Genomic DNA, 12,223 nt, shown 5'->3' with positions numbered 1-12,223 from the left:
AGAATGATAGTCAAATCTGCAAATACTCTGTAATAATAATGAGTTGTTTTGTGATGTTACTGTGTGTGTTTTAAAGGAACTGAAATTACTTTAATCCAAAAAGTTTTATTTAGCCAAATGTAGATTTTTAATTCTATGGAGATTATAGCTATTTGTGGTGTTCTGTCTCATTTTTTATAATACTTGTCCAGTTTTTATGTACAGTGCTTACATGTTTGACTCCATTTTTCTGTTACATGGGTTTATTCCTTGTTTACCTTCCTTAAGGTGTTATTGTTACATCTACCAGAGTATTAGTGGGTATCCTGCAATTCAAGTCTTCTAATTGAAACTCCTGAATGTAAGTTTATAATTTTCTAGTTAGAAAGCTAAATATGTAGTATTTCAAATCTCCCTTCTCCTTTGTGGATTTAACTTTCTTTTTGCAGAATTTTGTTTTGATGGTTATTCACCCTCAAAGATTTCTGTGTTGCAGTCAGTGAAGTTTAGAGCAATAACAACCAACCAAACAAAAACTGGAGCAAAGACTACAAAAACTCAAAGTACGAAAACACTTGCTGCGATGCAAAGGATGTCCAACATCTCGATAGGAACTGAATAGACAAATATTTTATTAATTAAGAGCTTTCATTCCTCCCAATGGAACTTCATCAGAGCAATAATAAACATTCATTCATTTCATTTAAACACCCTTATACCTGCAGATCACATGGTAAAAAATGACCAATCATGAGTGAGAATAAAATAATAAAACACTTCCTTTTTCATTAACATTACAAAAATCTAAAATGTTGAAATAACTGCAAATATTAAATCAATATTCAAACCTCATAATGCTTTAATTTTAAAGTGCAGTTAATAGAACACATTTCATTTAATCCTGGAAAATTTGTAGCATTATGTAGCAACTGCCACCAGAGCTCACAGCTCTCTCTAAATTCAATAAATCCTTCTGGGGGCCCAATCTTACTGGTTCCAATGCAACAAATGCAAATTCATGCCCCCATATACCTCAGCATGCTTAAATAATGTGTTAGTATTCTTCTTTTTCTTAATATCATAATTATGTTCATAAATATGTTCCCTCAGCTTTCTATTAGTTTTTCCAACATAAAATGTGGGGCATGATTTACATTGAGCCAAATTATAAACTACACATTTTGAATCACAAGAAAAATTACCTTTAGAATAAATGGTTTTCCCCTTAGCAGTAACATTATTGGTTTTCAAAATATAAGGACATTGGTGGCAATGGCCATATTTAAACATTCCAGTTCCTTGCTGGTCCCTCACATTTGTTGGAAAAAGGGAATCCTACTTGGCTTTCCATAGCACAAACATTCTTAGGTAATGATTCTTCTTTTCTGGCAAAAATAATTCTTCCTGTTTCACCAAAACATGCATTGCATCTTCCAGTGCTCTTTCAAAAACAATAAAAGTATATTATAGACTTAGGAATCAGATGCATACCTCTCAACTGCTCCACATTGGACAAAGTGCTCTGATTTTAAGTTCTGTATTTGTGTTTGCTCCACTATTCTGCTTTGATGTGGGATAGCTCCTACTACTTTTCCTTCCGTGGCTCCACTATTCTGCTTTGATGTGGGATAGCTTCTACTACTTTTCCTTCCATGGCTCCACTGTTCTGCTTTGATGTGGGATAGCTCCTACTACTTTTCCTTCCGTGGCTCTACTATTCTGCTTTGATGAGGGATAGCGCCTACTACTTTTCCTTCTGTGGCTCCACTATTTTGCTTTGATGTGGGATAGCTCCTACTACTTTTCCTTCCGTGGCTCCACTGTTCTGCTTTGATGTGGGATAGTTCCTACTACTTTTCCTTCTGTGGCTCCACTATTCTGCTTTGATGTGGGATAGCTCCTACTACTTTTCCTTCCGTGGCCCAGTTGTACAGCCAAAGAATGAGAGAGAGAGAGAGAGAGAGACTTCCTGGAGTTGCCATAGTCAGAATGGAGCAGTAGCAGACAATCAGTTGTGCAGTCTCTCTTTTCTTGTCTTTTTTTAAAAATAAAGACCTCACAATGCTGAATACATTACTGATCAGGTGGAGGTTTAAGGAAAAGGTTGAGTTAGGTGTGTTTTGAGGAAGCAAATAACGGCTTTTGAAAAGCATAAAGAAATTTGGATTTTCTATTGATTCTGGTAGGAATAGTATGGTGCAAGGGTAATTTTTTGTTATGATTTCTGTCATTAATGGGATGCATTTAAAAAAACAACGTCACTGTGCTTTGACATGTCTGTTTTAAAAATCTTGATCATCTTTATTAAATTATCACTTACAAGATAGGCAATCATACATTTATATAAATGAAAACAAACCATATTGACATATTTTGTACCTGGCAAAAGATGTGAGGTTGGTATTGGTTCTGTCTTGAGGTTAGAGCTACAAATGAATGCTTACAACATGCTCTGATCCCCACAGTTAGCTGTATAGCACACATTTAGTGACTTGATTTTTGTAATTAGACGGCGTAGTAATTTGACATAACAGTTGGTTTATATCTGGAGGGTCAGGGTCTCATTTTCAAATACATCCTTATAAGTACTTTAGAGTTCTTCACAGATCATAAACTGTTATCTTATTGTCTCTGCTGTCCAGAGTGTTTCTAAAAACACAACACTAGGCCTTGCCCTTTTTAATACCCATTGTAGCAGCTATCCACATGCTTTACAGTAAAACAAACTAATAAATTATGTCCTGTTGTTTTGGCTGAAACAGATCTTCTAAAACATTTGTTTCATTCATTCATTTTCTGGTACCTGCTTTTATCCTGTTGTGAGTCTTGGAGAAGCCAAAGTCAATCCTGACATTCAACAGGCATAAAGCAGGGAACAAAACACCCTCTTGCACACTCACTTACCATATGGCACATCTTTGAGATGTAGCAGAAACTGAACACCCCAGCAAAATCACATGGCCCAGGAGACACTATTGTAACCTCCACACAGACATTACCTAGCCAGGAAATGAAACAGAGAATCATTTCCTGAGAAGTAGCAAGGCTAGCTGCTTCATCAATCTGCTTCTCTGAATCTCTGTTTAGTGAGATAAATTTGGTCATTAAGTGCACTATATGCTAGCCTGCTGAAGCTTTATCTCCAGTTATCAATTTCTACTACATTATTTAGATATAACCTCAACTGTTTGACACATACATGTGCTCCTCCTTCTTATATGAGGCACGTTTGTCATTTGCTCATTTTATGACTTGCTTCCTCCTGTATGAGGTATGTTTGTTGTCTGTCCATTTTATGTCTTTTTAGGCATTTGGAGTGAAATGCTGTAACTTCCCCTCCTTTCTTCAACACAAATATGCCTTAAAAATATGTAGGTATCCTTTCTTCAACACTTGTAGAATGTATTAACACTGTATTCAACATTTGTAACTTGTAGCCCAGACAAAGGACTCCTGTAATCTGAAACTCAGGCAAACTCAATTGTAAAGTACGTATTGATGCAATAAAAGTTTAACATCCCCACTGTTCTACTGTACTTTGAGAGGGAGAATGGCAGACATAGGTTAGGCATAGAACTACATAAAAAGAAATGGTATTTAATGAGGCACAAGAAAGTGCTTCCTTTCCTGTGAATGACACCCAGGTATCCATGAACTGGATTTGTCTATTAAGTTGGGAACAACAGATTATGATGAACGAAAGGTGGAGAAAGACAAATAAAGTGCAGGTATAAAGGCGCAAGTCCGAGCTTTCGCCATTGCTGATGTTCAGGGTTTACAAGGTAGGGCAAGTGAACATTTTACAATTCAAGAAGTGACCACAAGTGACCACCTACTGTAATGCAGATTCAATGTCAGCTGGTCAGTATTCTCACATTTGTTCTTTCTGATTCTTATTTAGTCTGAAGAGAAAGTCCGACACCTGCAGGAACTCCTGGAACTTGCCGAGCAGAAGCTCCAGCAGACCATGAGGAAGGCAGAGACGTTACCTGAAGTAGAAGCTGAACTCGCTCAGCGAATAGCAGCACTTACTAAGGTAGGTACTAAAAAGAAGCCTGACAAAAAGGGTTATGAACAAAACAGTTCCATGAAACAAAACACAATGTGGGACTGAGAAGGAAATTTACTTTTGTCATCATTCCATGGCAGCTGAGAATACTCATTGGCTTCATAACTGACACAGTCATTTTGTAACTGTAGCTCATTTAGAGCATGCAGTTGCCCTGTAACAATACTATTAAGATACAGTGCTGTCTTTTCCAAAGAATGAATTAAAACAAGAAATATTAAAAACAGAATCAGTGACTTGGATCACTAGTTTGATTTGCTGCAATGAGCTATTCAGCAGTACAGACCCCTGCCGTTTTATAAATGGAAGAAAGGACAGCAATGCTGATAGAAAGGTTGTGTGGTTTCACTTCCCTTCCCGCAGTGAAATATTTTCTAGCACCATAGTCTGCGGTCTGTTTATCTACAGTGAATTACAAGTTACTCTCTTTTATGTAACAGGATCAGGAGGGCGTACGTTATACATTTCGTTATACATTAAATTTTACAATTTGTTGGATCAGACATTTGATTTGTTACTACTCATTTGCTGGCAGATAATTTCCTAGCATAGTAATTTCAGTCTATCAACATGCACCAACTCTCACAGTGCAAGCCGGGAAATCCAGCTTGTAAATATTATAAATTAGGGGTGAAATAGAGTTAATTTAAAATAAAACTTGGCATGGAAGGCAAGCCCACACATACACTACCTTTTTATTACTTTTAGTCTTTTCCTAAATTGATGTATCCATACCGACAGAACTGGTTTGACCTTTTTGCAGTACCACTGACTCTGAAGTAAACAAATACGCCTTAAACATATGTAGGTATCCTGGAATAGGCAGTGACATACAAGCAGGCATTATATGAGGAAAGAGAGCAGTCAGTGCCTTGAAGATATGGTGGCAGGAATGAAACTGAAAGGACTAGGCAATGCATTGAACATTCATTAGAAGTTATATGACAGTAGGGAGCAGGCATTGCCATAAACATGTGATAGGGTTAATGAAGCAGGTAGTGCTATAAACATGTGACAGGAGGTAGCAGGTGCTGTGAGTATGTGGCAAGGGTAATGTAGCAGGACAGAGCAGGCAGTACATTAAACATGTGACAGGGATTATGTAGATGGACGGAGCAGGTAGTTCTATAAACATGTGGCAGGTGTTACGTAGCAAGATAAAGCAGGAAGTGCCATAAATATGTGACAGGGGTTATATAGCAGGAGGAAGCAAGTAGTGCCATAAACATGTGACAGAGGTTATATAGCAGGTGGGAGCAGGCACGGCCATAAACATGTGACACAGTTTATGAAATAGGAGGGAGCAGGCATTAGCACCCATTAAAATGTGATAGGAGTTATGTAGCATTAGGGAGAAGGTGATGCTACAAACATGCGACAGGGGTTAATTAAGAGGTAGGAGCAGATAGTGCTACAAACATGTTATAGGGATAATGTAGCAGGAGGGAGCAGGCATTGCTACAAAAATGTGACGGGTTATGTAGTAGGAGGGAGCAGGCAGTGCCATAAACATGTGACAGATGTTATGTAGCAGGAGGGAGTAAGCAGGGATATAAACATGTAACGATGTAACAGGGGTTACATAGCAGGAATGAGTAGGCAATTCTATAAATGTGTGATAGAGTTGTTCAGCAGGAGGGAGCAGGTAGTGCCATAAATGTATGATAGAGTTGTTTAGTAGCAGGGACAGGCAGAGCCATGAACATTTGACAGGGATATATACTAGGATGGAATAGGATGGGCTGGAATCATTTTGTAGAAATTATGTGGCAAGAGGGGTAATGTGATGTTGCAAACATTTGACAGCGTTTATATAGCAGGAATCAGTATGAAGGGATGTGGATATTTGACAAGAATGGTTTAGCAGGAGGCAAAGACATTTATTGTAGCATGAAAGAACAGACAGGGAAAGGTATTTACTGTAGCATGACAGAACAGACAGGGAAAGGCATTTATTGTAGCATGACAGAACAGATAGTGTTTGAACACTTACCAAGCTGCATATAATGGTAATGAATCTTTTTCTTTCAGACAGTTTTGTTCTAGAGGTGTGTGTGCCACTTGCACCATTAATAAAGGAAACTGACAACACTGTGGGACCAGAGGGTACCAAGCAGACATGGAAGTGGCAGAACATGTAGGTCAAAATATTTGTGTGTGTGTGTGTGTGTGTGTGTGTGTGTGTGTGTGTGTGTGTGTGTATATATATATATATATATATATATATATATATATATATATACATATACATACGCGTATACATATATATATATATATATATATATATATATATATATAGCTTTAAGGCTAGTGAGGTAGTTAAAGTGATTTGCACGCCATGGGGTGCATGTTTCTGCTAAAGAATTCACATGGAATATAGTTAAGGCACAGCACATGTTCCAAAAAGGAAATACTGTCATGAAATGAGAAAATAAATATTTATAAGTGAATTACTATGTATGCTTTCAATAGCACATGTATTTTGACCTTTCAGAAGTATAACTCAGGGTAAATAATCCTCAGCTGCACCCTTCTGGAATTCTTTCATGAGAAAAATTAAGCAGAAAACCAGAAATTTTCAATCCAGAAATTTGTTTTATTCCACTCTGTAAGTGGATTAGCTCAAAACCTTGACAAGGTTCATTGTGTGTCATTACTACATATCACTGGAAAGTAGCCGTAAACGTATTTTAAATGTTTTAATTTTCTTCAATAGGGGAAAGATAAAATAGTGCGTAGAGAAAATGCAAAAGTTGTCAGCCCAGAAAGAATTTTACATTACCCTGTTCAGCTGCATGAAGTCCTACAGAAACTATATGTACTTCTCTATTTAGCAGAAGAATTGAGCCAAAAGCTATGAATTTTGACAGTTGCATGATTCTTTGATGAGAAAGACAATAATTTGTCATATAAGGAATAATTAAACAAGAGTCTGGGTATTACAGAAAACAGATCATACCTTATTAAAAAAAACTGTGGATGAGTGCAGAATAAGTGAAATAAGTAGTAAGCAGACAAAAGTGATAACTGATAAAAACAGTGTGTGTAAAATGAAGTGTGAGCCAAATAATAAGGCAAGGGTGGCATATTTTGTAAAAGCAATGGATGTGAAAAAGAAAGTCATGTGAGTATTCAGGATGGAGGCCTGGATGATTGTATCATTTCAGTTGAAGCTTGCAGTATGTGCGGCTCGAGACAGGTCAGGAAACATTTTCCTGCATTTAATCAGTCCTACAAAGATGGTTTAAGAAACGCACATTTCTATAAGGTATTTAAGAGGGAAGTACAGCTGTGCTGAAAAGAATTTAAATGGTATTGAACAGAAATATGAAAATTAACTGTTGTAGATGCTGTCAAAGTGAAAAGACTTCTTGATGCAGTGAAATCTGAAAATGCATATAAAGTAGTGAAACATGAGTCCAAAACAGGCTGTTAGTAAGAAATACTAAATTAACAGAAATGTTATAAAGTAGACACGTGAACAGAGCAAACAGCTTTTCCTTAAAACACTTTTGCATATTAAGAAAGCTGTGTACACACTCTTACCTGGAAACAACACTGAGTCAAAACCTGCTGATGAGAGCTGTGTACACACTGTTATCTGGAAATAACACTGAGTCGAAACCTGCTGATGAGAGCTGTGTACACACTGTTACCTGGAAACAACACTGAGTCAAAACCTGCTGATGAGAACTGTGTATACACTGTTACCTGGAAACAACACAGAGTCAAAACCTGCTGACGAGAGCTGTGTACACACTGTTACCTGGAAACAACACTAAGTCAAAACCTGCTGATGAGAGCTGTGTACACACTGTTACCTGGAAACAACAGAGTCAAAACCTGCTGACGAGAGCTGTGTACACACTGTTACCTGGAAACAACACTGAGTCAAAACCTGCTGACGAGAGCCGTGTACGTACTGTTACCTGGAAACAACACTGAGTCAAAACCTGCTGAAGAGAGTTGTGTGCACACTGTTACCTGGAACCAACACTGACTCGAAACCTGCTGATGAGAGCTGTGTACACACTGTTACCTGGAAACAACACTGACTCAAAACCTGCTGAGAGAGCTATGTACACACTGTTTCCTGGAAACAACACTGAGTCAAAAGAGAGCTGTGTATTCACTGTTACATGGAAACAACACTGAGTCAAAACCTACTGACGAGAGCTGCGTACACACTGTTACCTGGAAACAACACTGAGTCAAAACCTGCTGACGAGAGCTGCGTACACACTGTTACCTGGAAACAACACTGAGTCAAAACCTGCTGACGAGAGCTGTGTACACATTGTTACCTGGAAACTACACTGAGTCAAAACCTGCTGACGAGAGCTGTGTACACACTGTTACCTGGAAACAACACTGAGTCAAAACCTGCTGACGAGAGCTGCGTACACACTGTTACCTGGAAACAACACTGAGTCAAAACCTGCTGACGAGAGCTGTGTACACACTGTTATCTGGAAACTACACTGAGTCAAAACCTGCTGACGAGAGTTGTGTGCACACTGTTACCTGGAACCAACACTGACTCAAAACCTGCTGATGAGAGCTGTGTACACACTGTTACCTGGAAACAACACTGACTCAAAACCTGCTGATGAGAACTGTGTACACACTGTTACCTGGAAACAACACTGAGTCAAAACCTGCTGACGAGAGCTGTGTACACACTGTTACCTGGAAACAACACTGAGTCAAAACCTGCTGACGAGAGCTGTGTACACACTGTTACCTGGAAACAACACTGAGTCAAAACCTGCTGGCGAGCTGTGTACACACTGTTACCTGGAAACAACACTGAGTCAAAACCTGCTAACGAGAGCCGTGTACGCACTGTTACCTGGAAACAACACTGAGTCAAAACCTGCTGACGAGAGCTGTGTACACACTGTTACCTGGAAACAACACTGAGTCAAAACCTGCTAACGAGAGCCGTGTACGCACTGTTACCTGGAAACAACACTGAGTCAAAACCTGCTGATGAGAGTTGTGTGCACACTGTTACCTGGAACCAACACTGACTCAAAACCTGCTGATGAGAGCTGTGTGCACACTATTACCTGGAAACAACACTGACTCAAAACCTGCCGAGAGAGCTGTGTACACACTGTTTCCTGTAAACAACACTGAGTCAAAAGAGAGCTGTGTATTCACTGTTACATGGAAACAACACTGAGTCAAAACCTGCTGACGAGAGCTGCATACACGCTGTTACCTGGAAACAACACTGAGTCAAAACCTGCTGACGAGAGCTGTGTACACACTGTTACCTGGAAACAACACTGAGTCAAAACCTGCTGACGAGAGCTGCATACACACTGTTACCAGGAAACAACACTGAGTCAAAACCTGCTGACGAGAGCTGCGTACACACTGTTACCTGGAAACAACACTGAGTCAAAACCTGCTGATGAGAGCTGTGTACACACTGTTATCTGGAAACTACACTGAGTCAAAACACTGAGTCAAAACCTGCTGACGAGAGCTGCGTACACACTGTTACCTGGAAACAACACTGAGTCAAAACCTGCTGACGAGAGCTGTGTACACACTGTTACCTGGAAACTACACTGAGTCAAAACCTGCTGACGAGAGTTGTGTGCACACTGTTACCTGGAGCCAACACTGACTCAAAACCTGCTGACGAGAGCTGTGTACACACTGTTATCTGGAAATAACACTGACTCAAAACTTGCTGACAAGAGCTGTGTACACACTGTTACCTGGAAACAACACTGAGTCAAAACCTGCTGATTTGTTAGTTTAAACCTAAGACATTCAACCTCCTTTTTCAAATACCACTTTACAAATAGCAGTTAAAGGTAAAAGTTCTCATTCTGTAAATAATTTGGGGTATTTTTTTGCCCCCGTGTAAATGACCATCAGCTGCTCTTGGTACCTCTCGAGTTGCCTGAGGCTCCCCATATCTAATCAGATATTTACCCTGTAGTGAGAGAGGAGGATACTAACACACCATCGTATTTACTGCTGTTGGGATTTTTTTCTTTTTATTTCTTACCCCTGCCCTGCCCCCAACAACTTTTACGTAATAACATAAGACTTTTAAAAGTGACAACTTGTGTATACATGTGTCCGTGGTATTGTTAAACCAGTGGGGTTATCATCTGCTGCTGAAAACCCTTCCCCTCAACCAAGACATACGCAATGGTAAAATACTGCTTCATTTCCCATTTCCGCCTGCTGAGTCGGCTGACTCCTTGGATCAGGTCTACTAAACAAACCAAGTCACCTGTGTCACAACCAAGGCTTCATCTGTCTGCACCATGGCACCAGCTACAGTATATTGGGGCTTGTGTTTTTTTTTTTTTTTTTTAAACTAGGAATAGTAAAACTACTTTAGCATAAAAACTGTAACTGCATGTGTACAAAAATCATTTTCAGAAACATTTTAGATATTGCACACGCCATATAAGTAATGTCCTATAAGTACAGTAATTTATTTGCAGGCCTAGGAATCTTGTGATGAGAATGTTTTCTAATGATGAATTTCTGAGTACATATATCGTATATGAGCAGTTTCAAACAAAGCAACACGGTGGCACTATGGTCTGTATGGTCAAGAGAGTCAGCAATACATTCGTGGAAAGATAACGTGTTTTTTTGTATTGAAAAAAAATTAAATTTGTATGATTAGTAAATGACTGCTGAAATATAACCACGTGAAACACAATGAAGTGATACAAGACAGAGACAAGCCTTAGATAGAACTCCACTAAATATTTTTACTGGCAATGTACAAAGACAAAAAAAATGTCATGTAGCCTTCAGGTAAGGGTTGAGATCATAGTTAAGGCTATCAAATCTTTTAAAATTAACTGGTCCTTAGGACAAACTAACAGTTAGAGCTTAACATTACTCTATGATGATTTTCCCATGATGTAGAATCTCAAGCACAAAATGTACTTATCCAACGATAGCATAGGAATCTCTTACCTGCTTTTTAAAGATGCTAGATAAGCCATAGCAATTATCATAAGACTGCCACAAGTAGGGTATGTTTTTCTATTACTAACCTACTCTCTGTTCAAAACAGTACCACTCTCACCGTCTCTGTCAAATACAGGAATAAAATTCTGACTATATCCCAGACAACCAGAGTTTAACTAGTGGTTCGAACGCTGGAAGATCCTGTTGGGGTAGGGTGAGAAAGAAGGGCTGATGTCTGAGTGCCCATAATGGGGGGGGGGAGAGGGACTGGGGGCTTCTGTTGGCCAATTGCTATCATCTAGGTAGAGGCTTGCAGACAGTGAATGGAACTGTTGACTAGGAAGTGAGCTGTAACCAGCCAATGCAGTGATGGTAGCCCTTTTCAGTGTATGTGTGTGTGTGTGTGTGTGTGTGTGTGTGTGTGTGTGTGTGTGTGTGTGTGTGTGTGTGTGTGTGTGTGTGTGTGTGTGTGTGTGTGTGTGTGTGTGTGTGTGTGTGTGTGTGTCCATGCACAAGTTTGTATACATTCAGGGAAGGCATAGCTGGACATTCATCAGTGACACAGGTATTCTTGTCATCCACACGAGGGGCACTGTTAAGGTATAAACAGAAAAAAAAATGACAGTTGCTACAATAACATCTCTGCTATCTGCTGTCACCTGTCAAGGAATGCTTGGGCTGGGAATGACTTACTCCGAAAGAAAAAACTGGCTGGTAGATTGTGGAGAGCTGAGGGGGCTGCAGGAATCTAGAAAAAAAATACTAGCACACTGCAGAAACCTGAAAATAATATACTTCAATTCATACATTTAAGCCCTATGATGGGATATCACTGCCCAACTATAACAAAGTCCACCTGGTTTTCTTGTTACGAACAGAGCAGCTTTCTAAGTAAATTGATATTTAAACTTATTAATCAAAACTATTAACTCTCCCCCATTAAAACAAAGCTAAGCACATACACAAAATTTCTGCTAACACTATACTTTGTAGTCATAAAATTTTTGAATTGCTCTGGCTGAAAAGTCATTCTCAGATTGTTTCTGCAACATAGGACAATCTCTGACATTATCAGAGAAATTGATACAATGAAAAACTTAAAAACAGCAGCTATACAAGAACCTAAAGGACACTAATATGCAGTTACTTCACAATTCAGGCTGAACATGAAACCATGTCAGAAAACACTAAATGTACATATTTAATGCCTTTGCC

At 39.0% G+C, this 12,223-nt stretch overlaps 1 protein-coding gene across 1 annotated transcript in view; it reads left to right on the top strand.

The window, feature by feature from the left end:
- PPFIA4 (PTPRF interacting protein alpha 4) overlaps positions 1-12,223 on the top strand; it is a 1,641,692-nt gene that overhangs the window by 1,141,290 nt on the left and 488,179 nt on the right. Inside the window, exon 9 of the mRNA XM_044070202.1 lies at positions 3,881-4,015. Coding sequence (XP_043926137.1) covers positions 3,881-4,015 — 135 coding nt within the window. The remainder of the gene's footprint in view (positions 1-3,880; positions 4,016-12,223) is intronic.

Source organism: Protopterus annectens, chromosome 4.part1 (assembly GCF_019279795.1).
Source record: "Protopterus annectens isolate FY-2018-M chromosome 4.part1, PAN1.0, whole genome shotgun sequence".
NCBI classification, from domain to species: domain Eukaryota; kingdom Metazoa; phylum Chordata; order Ceratodontiformes; family Protopteridae; genus Protopterus; species Protopterus annectens.
The sequence above is the reverse complement of the archived record's forward strand: the minus strand, read 5'-3'. Positions and strand labels throughout refer to the sequence as shown.